Source organism: Epinephelus moara, chromosome 7, assembly GCF_006386435.1.
Source record: "Epinephelus moara isolate mb chromosome 7, YSFRI_EMoa_1.0, whole genome shotgun sequence".
NCBI classification, from domain to species: domain Eukaryota; kingdom Metazoa; phylum Chordata; class Actinopteri; order Perciformes; family Serranidae; genus Epinephelus; species Epinephelus moara.
Genome location: NC_065512.1, coordinates 13094762 through 13122641, shown reverse-complemented (window position 1 = coordinate 13122641; position 27880 = coordinate 13094762). Strand labels below are relative to the sequence as shown.

The 27880-nt window shown below is 41.7% G+C and overlaps 1 protein-coding gene across 1 annotated transcript in view; it reads left to right on the top strand.

Moving 5' to 3' along the window:
* Positions 1–15050: 15050 nt before the first annotated feature.
* itga4 (integrin alpha 4) overlaps positions 15051–27880 on the top strand; it is a 30049-nt gene continuing 17219 nt past the window's right edge. Inside the window, exons 1-11 of the mRNA XM_050048247.1 lie at positions 15051–15385; positions 18037–18225; positions 18530–18648; positions 18921–19021; positions 21242–21374; positions 21681–21748; positions 22091–22223; positions 26212–26297; positions 26519–26581; positions 26664–26804; positions 27337–27445. Coding sequence (XP_049904204.1) covers positions 18050–18225; positions 18530–18648; positions 18921–19021; positions 21242–21374; positions 21681–21748; positions 22091–22223; positions 26212–26297; positions 26519–26581; positions 26664–26804; positions 27337–27445 — 1129 coding nt within the window. The 5' untranslated portion in view covers positions 15051–15385; positions 18037–18049. The remainder of the gene's footprint in view (positions 15386–18036; positions 18226–18529; positions 18649–18920; positions 19022–21241; positions 21375–21680; positions 21749–22090; positions 22224–26211; positions 26298–26518; positions 26582–26663; positions 26805–27336; positions 27446–27880) is intronic.

Genomic DNA, 27880 nt, shown 5'->3' with positions numbered 1-27880 from the left:
ACCGTGGTGTTGCCAGTTTTACTTAAGTTAACTACGTGAGAACTTTTTCTCCACTAGTGTATTCTACATAAGTACCACTACCTGGAATTAAACCCTCTGTGATGGTGTTTTGCCCCATTTGTAAATTCTTTTTTAATCGTTGACAAGTTGATGTCACCTGAGTTTTGATGAAGTCATATGTGAGATGGGTCAAATCATAGTCAAGTCAGACTTGTCAGAGTCACATGAATCGAGGTGTGAATTGTGGTGAAGCCACTTGAGAAGGATGTTGAGACATGGTGTCTAGCCCCTTTGTAAACTGCCACTTCAAGGCAGGAATTTCACACCGTTATGCCGCCTCGCCATTCTATATAAAAGGTACAACTGCAGAATGGGGGGCCAGAATTGTCTCAACTTTAAGGCAGCATTGGAGGTAGTAACAGCGGAGAAAATTAGGTCTGTTAAACAGGGACAGCTGGCAGGATAGGATCATGGGCAGCATGGGTGAGACATTTTGATGATGTGTTATGATTGCAACCCACCGCAAGAGATTTAAAAGCTTGTAGCAGTCAGCAGCTAACGCAGCTGATACTCGGGCGGCTGCTGTTATAGTTTAACGGCACCCGGCGGCATCAAGGATAAACGCGGCGGGACAAGGACGAAAGTTAAGACGACAAAAGTCTGACTGGGGCAGGGTGGTGGATGGGTCTAACAACCACCGACTTTCCACCGGGAGAGCTGTGCTCACATCCCGTGAGATTATAAAGCCAAACCCTGTTCTTTTATACTAAACCCAACCATGTGCGTTTGTTGTTGAAGGAAAAAAACATCAACTCATGATGTTGTACTGACGTAGTGCATTTACTTTGAAAGAGACTGTATGTAAACGGTAAATTTCCTGTGAAAACAGAAGTGTATTTTGAAAGAACACAACACAGGCAGAACTCGTCCCAGAACGTCAACAACCAACACACCCAATGTACCTTGCATGTCGTATGTGGACGTGGAAAGTCCATGACCAAATGTCAATATGTGACGAGGTCGGAGTGAGAATGTGCTGGATCGACCGCCATATAATAGGGACAGTAAAATATTGTGGTTGTTAATAAAGTGCTGCTGATGCATCTGTCACGCTTGAGGCTGACGCTGTTGTGTTACATTTCATGGCAGGCTATCTACAATTTCACGCTGGAGCGGTATGGTGCTGCCGCTGTTTGGTTCTGTGTAAAAATGCAAAGGAGACATAAAGAAGGGACTTCGTAGCAGCTCTATAGCACAACGTCTGTGTATAAAAGGGTTATAGTCATATTGATCAAAGTGTGAATTGTTGTGACACCATCTTTAAAGGATTTCGGGACCTGGTGTCAGACTCTCCTCTCTATCTGCGACACTTCAGCTGCATGTTGTCTTCTTGTTTTTCCTTCCTGACCCTCTTTGCCTCTGTGTTTTGAGAAGAAGTGGACAAAATTTACTTTAAACTCTCACGAAACCTACTGAGGCTGTGTTTAACAGTGACTGTGAACTATCACATTGACAAGAGAGCACACACACACTCAACACACACTGAGGCCTGATGGAACCAATTAGCAGACGTTATCATGGCCTGGAGACGTCACAAGCTGTTCAGACGCCCCCTCCCTGCCCACCCTCCCCCCGGGGGGTCTCCGTGTGGGTGTGTGTGTATCACTGCACATACATCACCGCTAAAATATTTACAGTCCTCTGTGTTTTACAGTTTATATTACTGACCTACATTCATCTGACCGTATGTGTGTATGTGTGTGTGTGTGTGTGTGTGTGTGTGTGTGTGTGTGATGTCATGGCTAACTGTCAGTGACTTCAGCCACAGGAACATCTCCATATAAGGCCGTAGACACACACAGCTTCACAGTGCTGTGTGTGTGAGTGTCCTCATGTTTTAAAATCAAATGGTTTTCTCGCTGAGTTCTGATTCGTGCGTGTGAAGTTCATCCGTTTACCGCTGTTGCCAAGGGCGCCACTTTGTGCTGAAAAGTGGTGGGGACATAAGGGCTTGGATGAAAAAAACGGTTATTTAACGGTCTTCAGCATATGCAGTTTTTGGCAATGGAATGGAAGGATCGGTATGAGGTCAGAGTAGATACCGCAGGTCAGGAAAACACGCATAAAAGTGCACCACAAGAGCATAGCCTTGGTTACAACAGAGGGTGTGGGTTTCGTTTTAACATTGGTGGATCACGTGAAGTGATTACGATTCAAGATTCAAAACTTTATTGCCATGTCAACACAGGTGATAGGACTTTGCCTCAGTGCATCTCTTAAAAACAGACATTTAGTTATCATGAACACAAAAACACAAACATTTAGTCTACAACAAAAACAGTTGACGGAAATATATATTCATACAAAAAGTCAAACCTACAGTGTCATATGGACAATAATAAGTAAATTATGTCCTCAAAGTGCGTGTACTGCTCTAACAAATTTTTTTTTTTAAAGTGCTTGTTTGCTTTTCCTATCGCTATGTGTACCTGAGGGTCAGAGTTCAAGTAGCGAACGGCCTCAAGATATGTGCTGTTCCTAAGGTGTGATGCTCTGTCATCAAAAGTTCGAGTAGGGCGGGTGGGAGTGGTGGTGGATGGGTCCAACAACCACCAACTTTCACCTGGGACGTCAGTGTTCTCTTCCTGTAAATTTGTAAAACCAAACCCTGTTTTTTTTCTAAACCTAACCACGTGTTTTTGTTGCCTCTTCATCTCCGTCTTCTTCCTCTAGGTGTTCTTCTATTAGTTCTTCGTCTTCTCCTTCTTCTTCTTCTTCTTCTTCTTCTTCTTCTTCTTTCAGGTCTTCTTCTAGGTGTTCTTCTATTTGGTCTTCTTGGTTTTCTTCTTCTTCTAGGTCTTCTTCTTTTAGGTCTTCCACTTCTAGTTCTTCTTTTTTTAGGTCTTCTACTTCTTGTTCTTGGTCTTCTTCTTCCTCTTCCTCTTGTTCTAGGTCTTCTTCTCCTTCTTCTTCTTCTTGCAGGTCTTCTTCTAGGTCCTCTTCTCCTTCTTCTTCTAGGTCTTCTTCTTTTAGGTCTTCTACTTCTCCTTCTTGGTCTTCTCCTTCTTCTTCTTCTTCTTCCTCTTGTTCTAGGTCTTCTTCTTCTTCTTGCAGGTCTTCTTCTTCTAGGTCCTCTTCTTCTGGTCTTCGTCTAGGTCTTGTTCTTCTTCTTCCTCTAGGTCCTCTTCTCCTTCTTCTTCTAGGTCTTCTTCTTTTAGATCTTCTTCTTCTTTCAGGTCTTCTTCTATTAGTTCTTTTTCTTCTTCTTCTTCCTCTTCTAGGTCTTCTTCTTTTAGGTCTTTTTCCTCTAGGTCCTCTTCTTCTTCTTCTAGATCTTCTTCTTCCTCCTCTTGCAGGTCTTCTTCTTCTAGGTCTTCTTGCAGGTCTTCTTCTTCTAGGTCTTCTTGCAGGCCTTCTTCTTCTAGGTCTTCTTGTTCTTCCTTTCCTAGGTCTTCTTGTTCTTCTTGTTCTTCTTCCTGTAGGTCTTCTCCTTCTTCTAGGTCTTTTGTCTAAATAAAGAAGCCCTGTCTGTATGGATATTACTATCCTGTAGGTTGGTTGAGGGGTAGCTGGATTAAACAGTGAAAATGCAATCAGCAGTGTGTTGTACCGTCTGTAATTCGTTTGTGTTGCAGTAAAAAAAAACCCAAGCGATTTAAAAAAAAAAAAAGAAGAAGCGAGTATTTTCTGTTACAGTGAGTGCAGAAAAGTTAAATTCAGAAAGTTTTGTCGTGAGGAGATCGCTCTGTGCGTGCATGCATGTTTGTCATAAACAGTCATTTCCCCTTCCGTTTTCAGTAATGTCAGCAGCCATGCCCACCTTCTCCGTCCTCTCCTTCCCTGTCTGAATCTCCCTCTCCTAACCTGGACAGCTTACACACACACACACACACACCTTAAACCCCACTGTGAGATCAAAGCCCTGTATCTGGTCAGATTGATTTGTGATCAGTCGATGTGAAAACAGCAGGGATCAGATGGATTAGCATACCTCAGATAACTGAAGTGGGTTCAGCTCTTTAATCTGTGAATGAGTTTCATGTGGAGCAGTTACAGACCTGGGATCTGTTTTTATTTGTTAATCCTTTGTTTTTACAACATTTTTATTTTAAGGTTGATTTTGCTTCCATTTATTTAATTTAACGTCTGCACGCGCTTTGAATTAAATTGTTTACCTTGGTATACACAGGAGAGATAAGCAACCACTTAACTAACCTAAACTGAACTAAACTAGACTCAACAAACCAAAATGCTGATTAAAAACTAAAATAAATATCTAAAACTGAACTGGAAAAAATACACAACCAAATACAACAAACACAAACTTAAGTAAACTAAACATCTGGGACAGGTTGCACAAAACACCTTAAGTTTTCTCCTTTAGTATGACACTTAGGCTTAATTTCTCCTTAGCTAAGGGACTTACACAGTTCCTTTGTTAATCTCAAATAGATTTTACAACAGTACAAGTTTCCATGGAGATTGTTTGCTTGGACTCACGCTTGTGTTACCTGTTAACGTCTCACAAAAATGGCTCGTAGTTAGATAGTCAAAATATGGCAGAGGAAGAGAAGACAAGAAAACCATATTGGTCAGAGGAGGAAAAGATTATACTTCTGGAGGAATACAGTCACAGAAAGCACAAACTACAAAATAAATTTGATCCCCAAATATCAGAAAATAACTGTAGGAAAAAGCAATCGAAAATTAATTCAGTCAAATCTTAAGTGTAAAATCAGAGGCGTATCCTTTGGGTTCTCCTGGTCGCTGGTTATTGACGTTCTGGGATGCCGTGTAAAGTTCTCAGTCAGTCAGTGTTTGTTTGACCCATTCACCCCTACCACCCGCCCGCCCCAGTTGGACTTTCACTGCCTTTTCTCGCTGCGTTTCCCCCTGACGCCGTTGAGCACGGTTAAACTGTAATGGAGACCGACTGTGTATCATGCCGACATGAAGGACGCCTTTTTTCGTTGGTTTCTGACGCTGCAAGTCACTGCCCATGCGCTGGATTTCGACAGTTTCGGAGTGAAACCGGACTCATTGCTAAGGTCTTTTGTGCAATGTTCCAGAGATTCCTTAAGTATAAGACCGACAGGAGGAGAAAACCATAAATACTTAAGAGAACATTTTAAGGAAAGCTTAAGGAGAGGATTTAAGGGTGTTTTGTGGAAGCCGATTTTTTTTTATTTTTTTTTATTTTTTTTTTGGAGCAAACCTTAACTAGGACTTTAAGGAAAATCTTAACTTAAAGTGTTGTGTGCAACCAACCCCTGAACTCTATTTAAAGTAATTAGACAACGTTTGTTTCTGAGGTAATCTCATTCTGTTTCTCTGAAGTTGTGTTTCAGTATCACATCACACAGATGTTGTGATGTTGTCGCTGTGTTTGTGTTTCCGTTGTCAGGGTGACTGTACAGATGTTGTGAAATGATTTCAGAGAAGCTGATAAATGTTAGCTGCTAGCAGGGGATAAATCCCCCATGCTGCTGTGTTGAGAAAGCTGCGTTCTGGGTGTCGTCGTTCCACACACGTCTGTAAAAACGGTGACACATCTGTGCTTCAGGACATTGTAAAACAGAAGAAATGCTGATTCATTCTGAAAGAAAAAAACAACACTAAAGAGGGAAGTGTTCAGATTTATCCTCCCTGAAAACCTCCTCTCACGATTTTCAGTTGGCAAACAACAAAGCTGCATCATAGTCAACATCTCATACAGAGTGGGACCAACGCACAACGTGATTGTGCCAAGTGGTACATGTTCCCGGACCAACATTGCAATCATCTAATCACAGCCCTCTGACATCATCCAAGTGCCGCTCCTGTACTTTTTAAAAAATCCCTTTGTGCTTCTTCAGAGCTAGTTTCCCAAACTGAAGTTAGTGTAACTGAACAAAATCCTGTGTGAGCTGCTGCAGGGTTAGCGAGTTAGCTCAGAGTAAGCGTCGTGCCTACCAATGCCCCTTAGCTGTTCTAAAGTCACTGTAAACCACGGCTTCTCCTGGCTTCAATTATTCCCTCTTGAATGTAGTGGAGTAGAAGTAGGAAATGGCATGAAAAGAAAGATGCAAGTAAAGTACAAATACCTCTAATCTGTACTTAGGCTACAGGACTTGATTAAGTGCACTACATTCCACCGCTGCAAGTTGAGGCTCATGACAACAGCTGTGTGATCGGCTTTATAGACTTTTAAAATCAGTTATCACAGAGAGAGTCGGAGGCGATAGAAAGTTGTCTTAACGTTGCTGCCACATAGCCGGTTACTCTGCTGAGTGTCAACCCGTTTGGTCTCCTCCTGCTCTGTGATCACATACATTGGGTCTCATTCATGAAAAGTTAGTAAATCTGTGTGTAGATTTGCACATAAAAGCCTACTCTACTCAAAACCTACTCCGGATTCAGGAACGCTGCGGGAAACTCAGATTTGATCGTAAACACGTGTGTATGTTCATGAATGCCAATCCATCGTAAAGTGACTCAGCAATTAATCAGCAATTAGCATAAATCCCCGCCCATGAATAGCCAATGACCACCATATAAGGAGGTGTAGGTGCATCCAGTCGACCTGTCAGTCATGGCGTAAAGAAAGAAAGAGAAAGAAAAAAGAATTTTTCCGAAGCGGAGATCGAGATAATTTTGGGTGAAGTGGACTTAAGAAAAAACATTTTATTTTCTTCAGTTAGTAGTGGTGTGACAGGGACAGGCAAAGCGAAGGCCTGGAGGGAGGTAACAGATGCTGTTAATGTTGTCTCCGTCGTACAAAGAACCGTGTCAGAGGTGAAGCGTAAATGGTTTGATACGAAACTGGAGGCAAAGAAACGCATAAGCACACACACAAAAAATACAGCAGTCTCCAAACAAACAGAAGATTCATTTGTGGGGTTTTGAATGAAGTGGGAACGGGAAACCAGAGATGTTTTGTGCGTAATGGATAAACTCTAAATCAGTGATGGCTGTCGGAATGTAGAGCTATTTAACATTTATTTTAATAAATGATATGGATAACATATAGCCTACAGCAGTTTTGTATGCATCGTCTTCAAATTATTTGAATCGTAATAGCCTAAAGCTCTGTTTTATACAACGTAAATTAAACATTTTTCAAATCAGATTTATTCATTCAAATGATCAAAAAGCCACAAACAAAAACAAAAAAACAAAAAACGTGTTGTCTCAAATAATTCTTTGAGCTGGCGCGTGCTCCTTCGTGCTCCACCACCTGCTGCTCCTGCTGCCCCTGCTGAACCCAGGCACCGAGGCCGAAGAGGCTGTGATCCGGCTGTCCTTACATATATTTTTATTATCATCATTCAACATGTAGAAAGAACGTGTAATCCATTGAGTCGATTTACATAGACAATTCACAATCATGAACCTAATCTGGATCTTAAACCTGCTAATTGCCAACTAATTTAACTAAATGTGTTATATTTTTAATATTTTGTCATGTTTAGATTACGTGTTTCAAAGGCATCTGCGTATTGTGTGCATAACAGAGCGCAATACGAGTTAAAATTGTAAATTCCAATAGTGACAAGCAATATTTATGTGCTTTACTAAATTTACACAAGCACTACGAGTGGTCGGGAGCAGGAGTAGATTTTGTTAGTAGCTATGAAAAGATCGGAGCTACTAAAATATTGATGAATGCGGACATGCACGTAAATTTCCGTCTGCGAACAGTTTACACACAAATTCCTTCTGCTCACGTTTCATGAATGAGACCCACTGTGTTTTAGCAAAAGAGTCTCACTCCAAAGTCGTTGAAATCTGGCGCTTGGGCAATGACTTGTGGTGTTAGACACAGATGAAAAAGCCGTCCTTTCATGTCGCCATGATTCACAGCTGGTCACCGTTATAGCTAAAGGCGCTCGGCAGCATCAGAGGAAAACTTGGCAGAACAAGAATGGAAGTTAAGGAGGCGAAAGTCCGAGAGAGGCGGGTGGAAGCCGCACAGTTGAAATATTTAAGTCCCAGTCAAGTTAGCAGAAGGCTAAAGTGGCTATGTCCACCGCCGCGTATTTATGCTGCACTTCAAACGTCAGCAGCACAACGGGAATCTGGGTGTGAATTCTGCGCTGAGCGCTGCCAGTTGAGCACTTTTTTTTTTAGCGCTAAGAGCTAAAAAAAATTCAAATTTGGGTAAAAACACTGTGCTCATCACTGTCATTTTGGCCTTCAATCACAGTAGAGGAGGGACAAATACCGCAAAGACAAACCGCCACATCTTACATGTACAAGTGCTGAACAACAACAACAATGGAGAAGAAACATGTTATTATGCTGTATAGAACATAACACAACCAATGCAGCCCACCTTTCGCATCGTATCTAGACGTGGAAAGTCCATGACCAAACGTTGATATGTAACATGGTCGGCGTGAGAACGGGTTGACTTTAGTAGCGCCAAATTCACATTGTAATTGTTCTCATTTATATCTTTTCCTGTTTCTGTTGGCAGACAACAGAATTAATATGAAATCATAATATAATTGTGGCCTAAAACCAGCAGTCACTTCAAAGCTGCTGCTGCACTGTGGTGACAAAATCATTATAAATCCAGGCTGATAACAGCAGCTGTGATGTGTATTTGGCTGTAATGACATTTAAAGTAATTTATTACAAAGAGAGTGAGGCAACAGAAAGTCCTGAACTCTCACAGGACAACTACATCATCCTTTTGGAAATGCTCCCTGTACATACTGAAACACAGAGCCAGACTTTTAAGATTTATATGCTCTGGAAATTATTCAAAAAGCTCCGTTTTGGGACAAAAAATGTTGTTTTATTCGGGACAGAGGGCTGAAACTGAGGTCAAATTTAACTGGTCTTGTGTGGGTGTACTCCAGGGACTGTGAGAGGGGAAAGGAGAAGGAAATGAGTAGAGAAAAGAGGAAATGTCAAAGCTGTTTGTTGTCATCTGAAACAGTCACTCAATTAGTGCATGACGACTGCATGACTGACAGCACGACTGCTTCTTTATGTGATACTAGTGACTTAAACTGGTCTCTTTCAACTGGTCTTACTGGGCTCTTTCCTGGCAGCAGTACAATCTCAATCCTTTTAAAGTGAAAAATCACAGAAGTGGGAGTTCTCATGTTTTTATCTGCTTCGTATCTTCTGTCCTCCCATCCATACTGTGTGCCGTGACCTCTGACCTCCTGATTGCTGGCTGACCGGAGGTTCACATTGACCTCAGTGGAACCAGCACGCAGCTACAGGGATGCTATCAGTGCTAACAGGAACACTAAAGGCACACCAGTTACGGCTGATAAAATCTGCTAATGACAGTCTTCATGTCAGCACAAAATTCCAGTCGCTGACTCCTTGTCTCGGGTCTTACTTCAAGTTTAAAAGTTGGTATTATTATTTTTGTAATACTCAAAATCAGTATGAGCAGAGGGAAACATCCACATTTTCTCAGACCTGATCTGCCATGTTTGATCTGTCTTGAAAAGCACCATTGCCATGAAAAGCAAGAAAAAAACTAGAAATAAAATTAGAAATTTAAATTATTATTATAAACCCAGGAAAATCCTGCTCTCTGATTGGCTAGCACAAGTCTTTTAAAGGGACAGTACACCCCCAAAATGAAAAATGCATATTTCCCTCTTACCTGTAGAGTTATTTATCATTCCAGATTTTTTGTGGTGTGAGTTGCCGAGTGTTGGAGATAGCAACTGGCCACGTTTCATGCACATGTGAAAGGACGGCTTTATTTCGTCGATGTCTGATGCCAAAGTCATTGACCAAGCGCTGGATTTTGACAACTTCGGAGTGAGATTGGTCCACAGACCTTGTTGTAAGCAGTTTCATGCAGGAACTTTTTTTTTCTTTCTTCCAAACCACACCTACCAATCTAATCACGGCACAGAAGACAGCATACATCTCCTGCTAGCTCACCTAGCACCACTGAGCTAGCTAATGTTAGAGCTCAACTGAGAGGATTGTCACAAGCACAAGCCTCTTGTCCATGAGTAGATTCACGCTTCCTTCTGTGCGGTTGGCGCGTGTAGTTTGGTAGAAAGAAAACAGTTCCTACATGAAACTGCTCACAACAAGGTCTGTGGATTATCTTGAGTAACCGGGTCATGATTTCAGGAAAGAGACATTGCTGTTGAAATCTTTAAAATTTATTTTTTGGCACTTTGAGCACCACAAGCTGAGTGCCATCTAGTTCCATTATACTGGAGAGAGGGCAGACATCTCTATGGCGGATATCTCCAACACTCTGCAACTCACACCAAAACAATCTAGACTGATAAACAGCACTACAGATAAGAGGAAAGATAAGTATTTGATTTGGGGGTGAACTGTCCCTTTAAAACCATTGTTCTGGTTAGTTCAGGTTAACCATGGCTAAAATACTACTGCTTCAGACTCTGTTAACTAACTGAGTGGTGATCATGGTTACAAATACGCTCTAAAACATGGAGGAAACATGATTTTTCCTTTGCCACATAAGGCTCCTCAGAGTGTGTGGGAGGGTGGGAACAGTAGCTGGTCAAATTCCAGCATAATAACTGCAGGGTCATTAACAGGAAATACCAACAAACACACTGAGTGGACGCGTATGTGTGTGGCTCTGAGTTCCTGTCCGCCATTCAGCCCAAACAGTCTGCTCTACCACTGTCTTTCTGTCTGGGACTGTGTATGCATATTTTTTTTTGTGCTGATAACTTTATGTGAAAAGATTTGCAGATACTTCAAATAAACATTAAAGGTATGAACATTTTAAAAAATGCTCTCCTTCCTTTCTTTTCCTCGTGTCCCCTTCGTTTATTTATTGATGGCTGGTGGTTGAAGGTCTGGAATGAATCACAGAGCTGTTTGTGTTCTTTAGTGACTATTTCAGGACAAATATTCTTCTCTTGAACTTCAACAAAACACAGTTGCCAGCTGTTCTTTGCTTCAGCTACCTATAAAGGCATTGTTTCCTGAGTCCAGCAACAGTGGATGACAAAACTCTGAATCACACAGAACAGCCTCGTTGGTTTGTAGAATTTATTTGCAGTGAATATTTACACAAAGCAGCAGCTGGAGGAATCAGCTGACGAACTGCCTACACAGGAGGACTGATATGATAGATGCAGGATGTATCACACTTTATCGCTGGTCTGTATATCTTTACTGGTATTCCATAATCATATCTCCTCTTACTGCTGAGCTTTACTGGGAATTTCTTGTTTTCTCAAAAGCTGACAGACAAAATAGCCATGCTAGCAGCTCTGTGAGGCTGTACCATGTAGACCCTTTTAAGGCCGACGTCACGATGACGCCATTTTATTAGCTGGAGGCAAAACACCTCTCTCCACCACAGGGCTGTAGGCTACACAGGAGTCTTAAAATGTCGTCTTGTTGTGTTATTGGGAGCCGGAGTAGAAGGAGTCATGGCTCAAAACTTACATTTGAGTGTTTTAGCGCATTAGCTAACGTTAGCTTCCATAGCAAAACAAACTGGAGGAAACCGTTCAAGTGTCGTCCTCCTTTGTAAGATTGGCTTCCTGTGACATCATCCATCCACTGAGTGAGAGCATATGGGTCGGCCAGTCTGGTCCCGTTGGTCAGTGTTTACTTATTCAAGTAACACTGGCAGTCCCGGAGAGTGAGTGACCTGACATGGTGCGTTCATAAATTCAGTCTGATGCTCTACACTAAAATGAGAGCCCTGTTGGTGGAAGAAATGGAGCTTTATATCTCTGTATGAATTAACAAACAGTTAAGTTAATCACACATTCACTCTGCTCAGTGCTCTGCTGCTCCGTCTCCCCAGACAGAGTGCCTAGAGTGTGCTCTGCCCCTCTGAGAGTGTGGTGCTCTGAATAACCGAACAGTACATCCTGACAGTGCTCCAAGTTTACGAATGGTCCAGTTTGTGTCAGAGTGTGCTGCTACACTCAGAATGAATATTTCCGAACACACCACTCGCATCATCTTCCTCCACTGTCTAAAACAAGTCAACAGAACTTGCTAGATAATGGTAGTTAATGTCTGTGGAGAATTGTTTTGCCTTCAGGTAAGCCCCGTCTGCCAAAAAGTCATACTGTTTACTAACAATAGAAGGGTCTACACTGTTTGAATTCTGAGTGGAATAAAGAGTAGGCGGTGCTACACATTTTTGTGTTGATGCAAATGATGAGGATTCATCAAGGGTGTTAATTTTTGTAATTTTTTTCTGCATCAATTTTGGGTGTAAATATCTTCAATTTCATCAGAATAAAAGTCCTCTGCTACTTTCATGTATTCATTGCACATGTTCTAAATATTGAGGAGAACATGTCTCCCCCAAAGATCTATTCCCATGGCATTCAGAAGGGTTAAAACTCTTGAAAGGCCTTTACAGGGGGAGAATGAATGAAATATAATGATAATAAGTTCGGGTTTTTTTGCCACAGCCCTCTGCATCAGAACCCCCACTGTTTCAGGCAGCGTCGGTCTGAAGACCGACCTAATTACATGTTGTAGTGTTAGAAGTGTCACTCCATCTGAGCAGGATTACAGACCACATGACAGCTGTGACGTCACGCAGTGGTTACACTCCCAATACTGGAATTATACTCCTAAACTTCTTTAAATCTTAAACTTTAAATACACTTTAAAACAGAGGTCTTTTACTACTACGTTCAGTTCATGGGTCACATACAGCCCATTTGATCCCAACTGGGCAGGACCAGTTAAACCATTGCATAATAAATAAAAACACCTCCAAGTTTTCCCTTTCATTTAGTGTAAAGAAGTCCATTCTGAAAACGTTCATTCATTTACAAAGCAGCCTGAGATGTCTTGGGAAAAAATAAGTGCAATTTCAACAACACGTCTCAGTTTTTCCACCTTCGGTCAGTCCACTACTCACTGTCATCACATGTACATTTTTCCACACGTTTCCACTCCTGTGCAGAAACGCTGGCATCACCATACCAAACCAAACGTGGAAACTATTGAGGAGGCAGTTTAAGTTATTCCCTGCCTTATAAACCATTTAACAAATTAAAGGTTTTGGCAGCCTTAGCAGCAGGGTTCCACCAATATTGTTTTAAGATAGAAGTCTGAAACAGATTTATTTGTACTGAAGCTGCTGATTGACACATGTTCAATATCTTTAAATCTGATCACAGTCATTGTTTTTCCAGAAAACTGTTCTGGTCAGGGTGGAAAAGCATCTGAAGAAGTGTTTTGCATGACGAAGGCTACTCACCAGCCCTTTTTTCCAAGAGATACTTCTCTTGACATTTTCATCTGCTGTGAGTTAGCTGCTAACTGCTCCTAGCTGCTTTTAGGCACACATAACATGTCGTCAAAACATCACAACCATATAGTCCTGCTGGCTCAACACAACTAACACTCATGGTTGGGTTTAGGAAAAAAGAACAGGGTTTGGCTTTACATTCATACAGGATGTGAACACCATTCTTCCTGGGTGAAAGTCTGTGTTTGTTGGACCCATGTGCCACCCCACCCACCTGCCGTATTCGGACTTTCGTCGCCTTAACTTTTGTTATTGTCCCGCTGCATTTCGCCCTGACGCTGCTGGTTGCCGTTAAAATATAAGAGCAACCGGCTGTGCATCATGTCGGCTTTAAAGGACGGCTTTGTTCGTCAGTGTCTGACGCCGCAAGTCACTGCTCAAGCACTAGATTTCAATGACTTCAGAGCGAGACCGGGTTGACTGGCTGTCCCTTTTACACGGACATTAATTCAGTACTAGCTGTTACTACCTCCACTGCTGACTTAAAGTCAAGACAGCTCTGTTCCCCTATTCTGCGATTGTACCTTTAATACAGAACTGTGAGGCAGAGTAGCACTGCGTCATTCTCACCTTGATCAGGCAGCATCAAAGGGGCTACTGTTTAACTTGTTCCTGAAACCTGACACTTCTTAGCCTTCACAAGTGCATTAATATTAGCTCTGTCATTTAATGGGCCACACTGGACCCTTTGTAAGGCTGGTTCTGGCCCACAGACCTTGTGTTCACACCCCTGTTTTAAAAAAGAGTTATGTATTTATGCATTTTATATATTTTTACTAATATCGTTTTGGTAGAAGTAGCAAAACCACAGTTTAGAAATACTCTGATATTTTTTCTATTGAATTTCTATATTAATAGGCACACCAAAGAGCAAACAATCTCAAGGCACACCTGTATTTATAACTGTGCACAACAGCCTCTATAAGATGTGTTATCACTCTTATCACGACATAAATGTTTGTTTTTATTTATGAATATTAAATAACAATTGACAACCAACGATCACTCATTAAATGTTTATTGGCAAAGTGATTCAAGAATTTATTTTTACACAAATCACTTTAATGTTGTAGCTGGTAAAGGTAGGGCTGATTTTATATGCTGCTGGGAAGCTTGTGAATTCTCCAGGTATTAATAAAGTCTTATGTTAACCTAATAATACACATAATGCAGTTTTTTTTAGTTTAGTTTATTTAGAAGCCAAATGAAGTATCTAATGAAGATACCTCCCCTATTAAATAACCACAATCGCGCATAAACAGAAAAGGATAAAAACAAAGATTGCATAATTATACTACTGAATAATGTAACTAAAGTTATTAGCTAAATAAATGTGGTGTAATATTTTCCTCTGAAATGTTGTGTAATAGAAGTCTAACATTGCAAAAATGGAAATTCATAAGTAAAGTACCTCAAAATTGTAGTCCTACTTAAGTTTGAGTGGGTATTTTCACCTCTGTGGTCCACTGTCACATCTGTAACATCTGTACAAGCTCTGACCAGCAGAGTCCGACCGATTGTTTATGTTTACTTGTTTGTTTTTCCGCTGTGTACAGTATGTGGATGTTTGTGTGTTTCAGCCTCTTAAATCAGATTACAGCCCCACTGACTCCATTCACACTGTAGTGATAACTGAAGAGGAAACACCCCAAACACATACTCAAAACACACACACAGAGCCGCGTGCACATCCTCGCGCGCTCAGTTTAGACGGACACTGCGGGGGTGGAGAGGAAACACCGTTACACACACACTAACACACACGCGCGCGCGCGCGCGCTCAGATAGAGGGAGGGAGGGAGGGCCTCCACGCGCTCACTTCTCAGTTTCATTGACTTCTTCTGAAACTCAGATGAAACTTTCTGGGTTTTCTCTTCAGCCTCTTTCACTCAGCTCTTCTTCTTCAGTGTGTCACACGGTCCCAGAGCCTCGTGCGCTGCGTCCTTGAGCGCGCGGACAGCCGGTGGTTTCACGCACGAGACGGTTAACGGATCGAGGAGCAACAGGAGGTTTCCTCCAGTGAGTCACGCCGGGAGAAGACGGATTTAACGGAGATTTTTGGGACTTTGATTCAACATCTGGCCGGTGCCGACTGGACCCGCAGTCTGACCCGGGATATCTGCTGGCTGACCCGGGATAACGGTACAGTGACACAGTTAGACTGACCGTTATTCGGTTAATAAACTGATGGATGGAGATAAAATGAATGACTGGCAGAGTCAATGAAGAAAAGTTTTCAGTCATCAAACGATTGTTTGCAGCTTATTAAACTAAATGTTTCATTCATAAGCTGTCGGTCAGACTGAAAAATAAGTTTGTAGATATTTAGTGTTTTTAAAAAGACATTTTAAAGACATTTATTAACATTTATTAATCGCAATTAATCCGAAAATAAAGTGATGATAGTAAGAGTAGTTAGTTTGAAGTCCTGCTTTTGTCCAGAGCTGACAAATGCCCCCAAATCCTTCACTTCACAAACAGTACCACAATGTAAAAATGCTTAATTTTCAAGTCCTGATATGCCTTATCAAATTTTTATGAACTAGAAATAATGTTAAGAAGAGTACAGCTGACAGGACTGAACCAAGAAGTTTGAGGGACCTCGGCAAAGTTTGTTCTGCCCACTGATTTGGTCTGATTTCATGTCAAAGAGTGAGATATTCATACATTTGATTTAATCTATAGTATTAGTTAGATGGATTAGTTGCAAGTTAAGAATTAGACTAATGTGTCTAAATGTCTAGATCAGTTAAACATATTTTAAGCTGTAGCCTACTGTTGCTCACAGAGATTAGAAAACTTTTAGCTGACTTACTGTCTGTACATAAATATGTAGCTGAGCATTAGCTGCAGGGCGACACAGTGGTACAGTGGTTAGCATTGTTGCCTCACAGCAAGAGAGTTCCTGGTTGGGGTGGGGGAGCCCTTCTGTGCCGAGTATGCATGTTCTCCCTGTGTCAGCGTGGGTTTCCTGCAGGTACTCCGGCTTCCTCCCACAGTCCAAAGACATGCAGGTTAATGTGTGAATGGTTGTCTGTCTCTATGTGTCAGCCCTGTGATAGTCTGGTGACCTTTCCAAGGTGTACCCTGCCTCTCGCCTAATGTCAGCTGGAATAGGCTCCAACAGGGCCCGGTTACATTAAATGAATGAATAAATGAATGAATGAACGAGCATTAGCCTAACTCAGGGCTAGGCAACCTGTGGCTCCAGAGCTGCATTCAGCCTTTTAGCCGCCCTCCAGGGGCTCCCTGAGGCTTTGACAGGAAAATTATATGGAAATGAATAACCCTTTTCTTTTAACATTTTAATTTTCATTCATTGATGTAGGTCTAAAGTGATTCTTACATTCTTCAACTGTAAAAATGTGCCTATATATACCGATTTAAATAATGTTTTAACATTTCGTCGACTAAAATGTGCGTCATGCGTTCATGGCCTGGTGCCTTTTCCTCTTAAAACATAACAAGCAATGGCTACAGTCAATCAAGTCCCACTCCGAAGTCATCCAAAACAGGCACCTGGGCAGTCAGTTGTGGCGTCAAAAACGGGTAGCTTGGTCCAACAATCACGACAATTCATGTCCCTTGAGATTATAAAGCCAAACCCTGTTCTTTTTTCCTAAACCCAACCACATGCTTTTGTTGTTGAAGGAAAAAAAAAAACGTAAATTCACAGTTTTACCAGTGTAGTGCTTTTATTTTGAAAGAGACTGTATGTAAATGGTAAATTTCCTGTGAAAACAGAAGTGTATCTTGAAAGAAGAAAATGCATGTAACAGGCAGAACTTGACACGGCGTCCCAGAACGTCAACAACCAACACATCCAGGGTACCTTTCATGTCGTATCTGGACGTAGAAAGTCTATGACCACACGTGACGAGATCAGAGTGAGAATGTGGTGCAACAGTAGACTTAAGTCTCCCTAGCTAGGCTAGTATGAGGCTGAATGTATTAAACTGTGTGGACCTTGAACTAATGACTAAAGAGAAATCTGGACCCCGTTGCTGGACCAGTTGGGAACCACTGGTTTAAACCAATCACTGAACCTAGTACTGTCTTTTTACTTTGTGTTTGCACTTACCTGTTGGCAAAATGTAGGCTAACCGAACTCACTCTAATAACCATATTACTACCATAAAACCTCCTCTGCTCAGGAGTAGTCTACCTGCAATGTTTCAACAGGAAAATGATGATTTGTCCAGAAATCCCTCTTAAATTTGCTAAAATATTATCTTGAAAAGGTCTTAAAAAGCATGATGTGTCTGATACCTGCTGACACCCTGTTTATGCTAAGCTAAGCTAACCATCTGCTGCTGTAGCTAAAGCTATATGATGTCAACACTAAGAGTCCGACATGAAACTTTAAAGCCCAGTTCAGACTAAAGACTCATGACGAGATGAAACCGTTTTAGAACGTTGCACAGAAAACTTGCAGCAGTGTGAACTGGCCGTCTGAGCTCGACTCAAGCTGGCTGATGGTGTCACTTGCAACTCAGCTGGTTAAATCACCGGTGGCTAAAGCAGGTCACCTGTTTCAACAGCCAATCAGCTTGTTGTCAAAGTCAAAATAACCACAGATGGCGTATTCGCTTGCTGCGACAGGTGCTCCAGCCCGTCTTTGGTCTGAACTGGGCACAAGATCTCTACTAGAATTTTAAATAGAGTTCTGTGAGTTTGAAGAATAGAGACATCGACCACATGAGTTTTTAAAGATGGAGACAGAAAAAAGAACATCTTTCTTCTGATAATCGGTGTATCAATTATTGATTGGTGTCTCTCTGGTGTCCCTGCAGTCTGTCCTCCATCATGTGTCCCTCAGCGGGCAGCATGTGTTTGTGCTGCAGCCTGATCCTTGTCCTGGTCCTGGTCCATCCTGCAGCAGGGTACAATCTGGATCAAGAACACAGTCTGGAGTTCAATGGCCCCCACTCATCCATGTTTGGATATTCAGTCCTGCTGCATCACCACGGAGCCCACAGCTGGTATCAACCTAAAACTTATTCTGATTTTTTACTGACTTTTTGGTAATCCTCTATTGATCCTCTGTTGATCTGCCAGAGAACAGTAAATTCAGATTAGTTTAATTATCTTAATGATACTCTATTAGCTGCTGTCTTCACAGTAGGACTGTGTCTGCGTGTGTTTGTGTGTGCATGCTAATTAGCCTGCTCTTGTCAATGAGAGACGCTCTTTGATGCTTCACACACAGATGCCATTCAGACACTGAGCAGACACAAAGACAGATCCTGTCTAACTGTCTCTCTCTATGTCTCTCTTTCTCTTTAGGTTGGTGGTTGGAGCTCCAGTCGCGAACTCGACCTCCAGTCCATCAGTCCGATCTCCAGGAGCTGTTTACCGCTGCAACATCTCGGCTCAGCCCGGCCACTGCCTCCCCTTGCATGCTGGTGTGTTAACTAGTTCCTCGTGAGATAGAAGAGCGTCAGCTAAAGCATTACCTATCATACAATACAAACTCATAAATATGTTACATAGACTAGACTTCCTGGATCATACTTTGCTTCCTCACCATACACACAGACATTTGACTCAGCTGCCTGCCATGTTGATGCTATCAGCTGCTCAGCTGTGGCCTTTAACAGTCAAACACCATTGAATTACCTGTGAAGGCTGCAGATGTGAAACTGTTGAGTTAAGGTGTGTGTGTGTTTGTGTGCAGACGTGGTGACCTGTGGGAAGACGTGTGATGCAGAGAGTGATCACCAGTGGCTGGGAGTCAGTCTGGCCAGACAACCTGGAGACAACGGAGGACACATCCTGGTAAAACACACACTTTCTCCCTCTCTCCCTCACACACACACACACCTCTCCTGAAATGTATCTGTTACTATAGAAATCATTGGTGTTTGTTTTGAGCTGTGTTTTCAGTAGATCAGTTTAAGGCTCCAACTGACAATGATGTTGGTAGTTTGTGTCCAAGCAAAAAAGGGATTGAAGCCCCCAAAACGTCAACGTACAAAAGTTAAAAAGCCTTTCATGGCTTAAGACCAACGAATATCAACCACACACACAAGCGGCTGTGGTTCAGGAGGTAGAGCAGGTAGTCCACTAGTCATCCTCCAGTCTGCATGTGAAAGTATCTTTGTGTGAGATACTAAAAACCTGCTTCAGATGGCTGAATGTGTGAATTTTTAAACTGAGTAGCAAGTGGCACCTTATATGGCAGCTTTGGACAACAGTGTATGAAGGGGTGTGTGAGTTTGAAGAGGCGAATGTAACGTGTGAAAGTGTGAAAGAACAATTTGACCAGTCAGAAGACGAAGAAGAAGTCTATTTACCATTGTAGATTGTCTATTTGACTTCTGTTTGCAAACTTGCTTGCCTCAAATAGCCCTTTGAGGGATTTATAAAGTGTTTTTGATAGAATTTATAAAGGCTTTTTAACTTTTGTAACTTGGTGAAGTAGTTTGCCTCGACTCAGGGTTTCATTATGCTTTTTTGTGGACTATATATCATGCGTACCTGTCTTTAATCGATCTTAAATCGCTGATGATGCATAACCAGCACTATATGGGCTGTTGAAAAGGGCAAAACAACACTTTGTTCACAGGGTCATGATGTGCTCAAGTCATTCATTCATTTTCTGTAACCGCTTTTCCTGTTAGGGGTCATAGGGGTTGGAGCCTATCCCAGCTGACATTAGGCAAGATAGAGTACACCCTTGACAGGTCACCTGACAGACAGACAGACAGACAGACGACCATTCACACTCACATTCACACCTACGGACAATTTAGAGTCACCAGTTAACCTGCGTGTCTTTGGACTGTGGGAGGAAGCTGGAGTACCTGGAGACAACTTTAATACTGACACAAGGAGAGCATGCAAACTCCACAGGGCTCCCCCACCCGGGATTTGAACCAGGAACCCTCTTGCTGTGAGGCCGCATTTTAGTAGCGCACCATTAACATCGAAAGCACGACTCCCAGCAACACCAGCCCTAAAATGTCAGTCAAACACTAAGCACAGTTGAGGCCTAGACGCTGTTTTGTGTTTCAGACTACGTGTCCAAAAACATGTTTTTCTTCTCCGAAAAATGGAAGCTTATACACATTACCTACAGCAGTGGTTCTCAACTGGTGGGTCACGGTCCAAAAGTAGGTCGTTGGTCCATTCTGTATGGACCGCAATTGACTTGCAGACATGTCCGGTTTGTAAAAAACACTTAATTTTGAAGAGCAGTTTCCTGCTGCAGAGTGAGTGACAAACAGACAGATACTTGACAGAGACAGCAGACTGGCTCAACGACATGGCCAAACACAAGTGTGACCCTGAACATATTAAACTGTGTGGACCTTGAACTAATGAAGAAATCTAGACCCCATGATTAGTTCAGTTGGGAACTACTGAGCAACAGCATCAGTATAGTTTATATTTCCTGACACAAGAGAGTTACAGCATAAGCGAATTTTAATTTCAGGTCAGCTTTCTAAAAGAGAGAGCGCTTATTATTCAACTGCAGAGTAAGTTTATAAGTTCATCAGTGAGGAAGTGTGTCAAAGAAGTGAGAGCACTTCTTCCTTTATATTTATACTTTACAACTCAGCACTGTTCTCCAACAGTGACGCAGCAAATCTGTAGCTCCGTTCACACTGGTCTTATCATGTGTGAATAAAGCCGTTATGGAACATTTACGCAACAGAGCTCTGTTCGAAAACCTCAAACACAGCATCACTTCTACCAGCCAGATCTCAGTTTCTGAAAAAGGCTTTGAAGTATGTGATCAAGCTAAGTTGTTTACAGCAGCTGCCTCCTCATTGTGAACGTCTCCGTTACACAGTGAGTAAAAAATTAGGGTTACAAATGAATACACAACAGGGCTGATCATGTTCGACACACGCACACAAACAGAGCCTCTGTCACAGTGACATGGGTCATGAGAATAACGACACTCGGGTGCTAACTTGTGATTGTGTTATTGTCACTAATGAGTCCATGTCACATGTTGTTTGCATGCTGTGTGTTTGTGTGTGTGTTTAGGCATGTGCTCACCGCTGGAAGAACGTCTTCTACTCAAAGAAGGACGGTCAGAACCACAAGCTGCCTAATGGAGTGTGTTATCGCTACAGCAGCGACCTGACAAATGCCCAACCCATCATTCCCTGCTACAGAGGTACACACAAGCACGTTACAGTACATTGGTGTTATAAAAATATGACTATCCCCCCAAATAATGTGTCACTATCAAAATGTCTTGTGACTACATAAACAGAGACCCTTGAAAGACATTTTTGAAAAGTGAGGACTTTCTCGCATGTTTGAATTTGGGATCATGTCTCGGCCTTTCATTTTTGTGTGTGAACGCAGCAGCTGTTCAACCCTAGCAAAAAAAAAAAAAAACATTTGGGTTTTATCTTCCTATTTATTTGTTCACCTTCACCTCTCAACTTTTCTGTTTGTCTCCGTCTGTCTCTTACAGACCACCAGAGGAAATTCGGTGAGGATTATGGGTCATGTCAGGCCGGTATTTCCAACTTCCTGACAGAGGTCAGTAAGCTCCTTTTAAAATCCTGTTTGTCTTCAATGTTTCCAGCAGACTGAATATGATCCATGGCTGATGTCTTATGTATAACTTCAGTACATGTACACGTTGGTTCTTGTTCCTCCTCGTGCTGTTGAACTGCAGGAATTCATTGTCACCATTTTAAAAAAGAGAACAAAGACTTTTAACTTCCTGTGTTGAGTGTGAAAATTTCTATTAAAAGCAACAAATGTAGCAGATGTGATGATTTTATGAGAGGTTTCATGTGTAAGAGATATAGTAGATCTTAAATAGAGATGTAGGTCACATTATATCATAGAAACTTTATCTGCCTGTCTCTCTCTCAGGATCTGATCATCATGGGGGCTCCAGGGACGTCCTATTGGACTGGTTCAGTTCTGGTCTTCAACACGTCTAGCAGAGGGATGTCTGTGTACCTGGATGACGACACTGGAGCCGTCAGCTTTGGAAGCTACCTGGGTAACTGTTACACTCAATGCCTTGCACAGTGCAAATGCCTGATTGATGATTGGTCAGAATTTCCATGTGGGAAAAATCCAGGATGTAAAGCAAACGTTGAAGAAGAGTACACTTGCAAGATAAATGTGACACTTTCTAATGTCACAATGGAGGGACAACTACGCAGGTTGATTTTAGCGCTGCTCATCGTGGACTATATTGCTGTCATTGTTCATTTTAGTCAAACCATACAGTTTGAAAACGAGGCGCGGCTCCAACTAGAAAACAATGTTTTGATGCATTGGATGTGCTGAATGTGCATATTAAGGCAGTACAAGAGGAGGTGCTGTGTTCACACCTGCCCAAACGAACCGCACTTGAGTTTGATTAAACCGAACAAAACCGAACCTAACAAAAGTCTGTCGCTGCACGTGTGTGTACTCTGTGCTACTAAGTTATCTGCTAACGAGAGTCTGTCGCTTGCAGCGGCATGATTGTCGTTTTGGCTTCTTTAGTGGACATGCCCCCAATTTCTCAAAGCAGAGAGTACTGCTCATTTTTTCTCACAATTGTAAAACCTCCTTTTATCTACTTAATTTTGACTGGTTAATAACACATTTTCCTGTAGTGTGACGAACTCGTTTCACATATTATTTTTGATTTTTGATGTTAAGTATGTTACAGCGGCAGATACACAGATTAACTGTTGACACTCTGTCTACACAGGATGAAGTTTTCACAGTTTTTAAAAGTCCATTTCACGTGATTCTGAGTAATCAGATACACTGGTTTCTTTAAATGCCACTGAGCCCACAGCAGTACTGTGGCTGAATGCTTCCTGTGTATTCATGAAAGACTCAGGCTGCTGCTGCTACGCTGATGATGAGCTGCTTTCACTAAACATCCTGTGTAGACTGATTGTGATGGGTTTCAGCTGGATAGAGCCTTGTCAGATTAGACAATCAGATTCCTCCCCTTCACTTCATCATGCTTTCACAATATTTGGCACCTTGCACATGAAACAGCACTGACTTGAAAAGTTTACTGACAATAAAGAAAGACGAATATTTTCTGTCTTCTCACATGCTGCATCACTGATAGATTTCAAAACATATTTCGATTTAATGACCATCCAGAGCGCAATCCCTGAATAAATTCACTCGTCAATTAATTAGGTGAAGGATAGCTCAGGAATTCTGCTGTCGATATTATATTAAGTCCAACTGTACGCAAGCATAGATCAACAAATTTGGACTTTTGTTTATTTGCTCAAATGCTGCAGCCATCATGCTAATGTTAAAAGGAGCTTAACTGAAAGAGTGAGAAGACAAATTTTTCACAGGGCGCTGATGTCGGTCTGAACACGATCTCAAGTATCTGCAAACAAAACATTTTCTGCTGCTTCACATGAAAAGCATTCACCAGCAAACCACTGGGAGGCTTTTATTGTGAATCATTTTTAAGACAGGCGATGCATTTGTCATCAGGATTAAATAGTGCTTTATCTGCAGTGCTGTTCAATAAAAATAGGCACAAGACACACTTTCTGCACCATTTGGTCAGCGGATCAGTTTTCGGTATTGCAGGGAGAAGTAGTACAGGAAGAAACAGCTATAAATGAAGATGTGGTTGACCTGTGAAAAACCACACGTGCTGTGTACAGTGTGGCCTAAACCGACATGGTTGATTGTGGCTCAGCTCTACATGAATATGAACATTGCCGTCCCTGTTGAAAAACATCAGGGATCAATGCAACTGCAGCTTAAAGAGGTTTTTAATTGGATGACGTGGAGTTCTTGTGAAGTGAAAAGGCACAGTTCATCTTATCGTGTATTTGTTTCTTATCTCAGTTTCAGTTCTGACTTTGTGGGGAATCATTCAAGATTCAGCTGCAGTTGTGCTGTCTCACATTGACTCTTCATCCCTCTTGACTTTTTGTCCTGAACACGTTCACATGTATTCTCAGGTCCTGAATTTAAAAAATCTTACATTTAAGTTACAAAATTCTGCTTGCCGTAGACAGTAATATTAGTTATAAAATGTTCGTGCATCTGATTGTGGGCTGTCAGGAGACACTTGTATGTGCAGGGCCTGGTTCAATCCTTTTTTAAGACCGCTCCTTTACACCTGTAGCAACACTACTGATAACTACAGTAGCTCATCATTCATTTTTTTGCAACTTATCTGGGTCCTTATGCTGAACCCTGCAGAAACCTAGTGTGTAAATGACCAAGAGTCAATTTTATTTTAATCCTGACTCAAGAATCCTGGATTGCATGACATTTATGAAACTACTTCACTGCAGACAGACAGAAATGAAGAGGTCATGTAAGTGCGTTTCAACATATGTCACCATGACCCCATCATCTCTCAGCGTTTGTGCTGAAAACAGGAAGCTGAGAAGAAAGGTGTGATGTTCTTCAGATAAAGCTGTGAACACATTTTCAGTGTTTACAACATATCAGAAGAAATACACCAAGACTGATGAAATGAGGCTCAAATAACACCAACATACAGTGCAAAATATTGTTTTGAGTCTGTGTTGTGTGTGTGTGTGCAGGATTTAACTTATCAGCACAATTTGACAGAAAGTAACGGCAGACATTTAAGACGGAAGTACAGCTTGAACACATTTGAAAACTGTGGTTGTGCGATTTTTCTCTCTCTCACACACACACACACACTTTTTTTTTTTACATAGACTTGCATTCAGTTTCTTCACTCATAACCACAAGATGTCAAACCATAACCCTAACCAAAAACCTTTTTGGCCACATTGGTGTTATTCAGTGGTGGTTGTAATTTTTGAAACCTTATTTTGTCATTTTCAGTGTGATGTACCCAATAAAATCTTTCTTAAGAAAAATATAGAACAAAAATCACCTACTAACACCTGCAATTAACACATTATACCTGGTTTGTAAAACAAAACAGAACAAAAACAAACTGTGTGTAGGATTCAGTTGGATATATTCGCAGAAATGGAATATAATATGTTTTCAGTAGTTTATAATCAGCTCGTTATCTTAAGCCCAGTTTAGACCAAAGATTCACGACAAGACAAGTTGAAACAGGCAACTACTTGCAATGCGCCGTTCTGCAACGTTCTATAAACCTGCTGGTTCACACCAATGCAACTAGATGAGATGGTGTATCATCTCTATGCAACAACTCTCTGTACTTCTGTTCTGATTTGCAGCTTTTGAGGTTTATTTTGTGGCTGAATATAATTTGTAGCTTCTTAAAACATGAATGAGGATAGTGATAGTGAGATACTGGCTACAATTGTATTTGTAGTAGCGATGAAACATCGAAAAACAGAAAATGAGCATCAAACTAAATACGCCACACACCGTCTGTGGTCATTTTGACTTGACCAGCAGACTTCACTACAAGTCGATTGACTGTTGACCGTCTCGTCGCAAATCTTTGGTCTGAACTGGGCTTTGGAAAGAGCCTTTTATATCTACATACAGAATCGTTCGTCATGTTGTTCTGCAGTAGCCCAAAATGGTCAAACCAACTCTAGACTCTAGATAAAGCAATGCACGTTTCTGCATTGGCCACCGTACTTCTTCCACAAGCTTGGTACACGGGAGACGTTTCAGTTTATTGCAATCTTCAACCCTCAATGCCAGATGCCACTAAATCCTACACGCTAGGCCTTTAAATAAAAGTATACAAGTGTTATCAGCGTACTGTGTCAAAAGTGAAAGTCATGTCATTTTTAAGACATTCCTCTGCCCTTTGCTTTTTTGTGAAGCAATGCATAGTTTGACCTCAACAACTATGTAAAGGAAAATATGTTAGCGGTTAAGAGAGGAAATGTCTCTTTTGTGGAACTCAGACATCTGAAACTACTTCTCCCAACGACACATTGTTTTTGTAAAAGGTCACACCAATCAAAAAGTTAGCGAATCAGTGGTTTAGTAGAAGTGCAGTCTTTCATGTATTCAATTACTCTCCACAACTGCAAAAGTCTCTGAGACTGTGTCTTGCTGCTGTTCAGGTTACGCTGTTGGAGCTGGTCACTTCCTGGGTCCCTCCTCTGTGGAGGTCGTGGGTGGAGCTCCGCAATACAACCAGAGGGGCAAGGTAAGAGCCACCTGTCTGTCTGTCTACCTGTCTGTCTGTTTAGTAACTGCACTAAAAGTCTGAGTGGTTGTTTGTGTGTGTAGTGTTAAGACAGTTGGTCTTACTCTCACTTCCTCTTGATGGTGTTAAGTGAGTTACTATGTGCTTGTTGTTGTTGTTGTTGTGTGTTGTGTGAAATACTTGTGATGGTTGAAGTTAGTGTGTGTCCTTGTGCTGTGCAGGTCTTCATCTTCGCAGTAGACAGCAACATGCTGCGGGTCGTCACTGAAGTGTCCGGAAAAGAGGTGAGAAGCCATTTAGCATTAGCATCCTCCATTCAGAACAATGGAATGCTTAGCACTTTGCTCGCATGTCTTTGTTGTGCAGCTGGGATCTTACTTTGGCTCCAGCGTGTGTGTGGTGGATCTGAACGCTGATGGCTTGTCGGATCTGTTGGTCGGCGCTCCCATGGCAACGGGCATCACCAGGGAGGAGGGAAGAGTCCATGTGTACATCAACCAGGGGGAGGTGAGTCCACACACTACTTTAACACAAAATAGTGCATATTAATGTGGGATCTCTCTGTGGAGTCAACATGGCAGACATTAGGATCAGCAACCATACGTTTTGTCCTTAAGTATGACACTTGAGGCTTAGCTGAGGGACTTACACAGTTGCACTGAATCCCTTAAATGTTTTCCTTTGTTAAGGACAAACATTAAGTTATTTACTGCGTTGAAAGATATTAGTGTTTTTATTTATCACCATAATCTCGGTCACATTGCAGTCAAGATAGAGTCAGAGGTGCCTTAAGTTTTTCTTGAACCATAAATACTTAAGGAAACCTTAGGGAGAAGACTTAAGTGTGCTTTGTGCAACTGATTTTATTATGAGGAAACCTTAACCAGGACTTTAAGGAAAATCTTAACTCAAGGTGTTTTGTGCAACTGGCCCCAGGTTCTTCTTTTCCATACTACACACTAATTTCATACTCATGTGAGAAAGACTATTTAGTCAAAGTTTGTGTCGTCTGTTTCCTCACAAACTGACTCTGTCTCAGGCTAACCTGTTGGAGGCGGAGTTTCAGCTGACTGGAAGTAATGCCTACGCTGCTCGATTTGGAGAGACCATCGCTGACCTGGGAGACCTGGATGACGACGGTTACTCTGGTAATGACCACACCTGTCAGCTTTTATTCTGGAGAGATCACTTCAAGTACACACTGCACTACCAATACTATTGCTGCTAATACCATTGACAACACAATAACAGTTGCCATTGTTATTCGTACTGCAATACTTCTTCTGCTATCATAAATAAATACTGCTTACTTACAACAGCAACCTTCTGCATACAGCTACTGTGCTACTGCTAATACTGCTTCTGATAATACTTACACTACTGCTGCCACTGTATCTCAGCAGTGGTAAAGATGGAAGTTTAAGAGCTGCTCTTTGGCTTTCTGCCTCACGAATTACCACACAATACTCCTAATACTACTGCAATACTGCGATGACTGCTACTGCACTGAACACCCAAAAACACATGCTGTATTTGTTTGTGAATTTAGGTTTCTTACCAAGGGGGTACAACCCACCCCCACC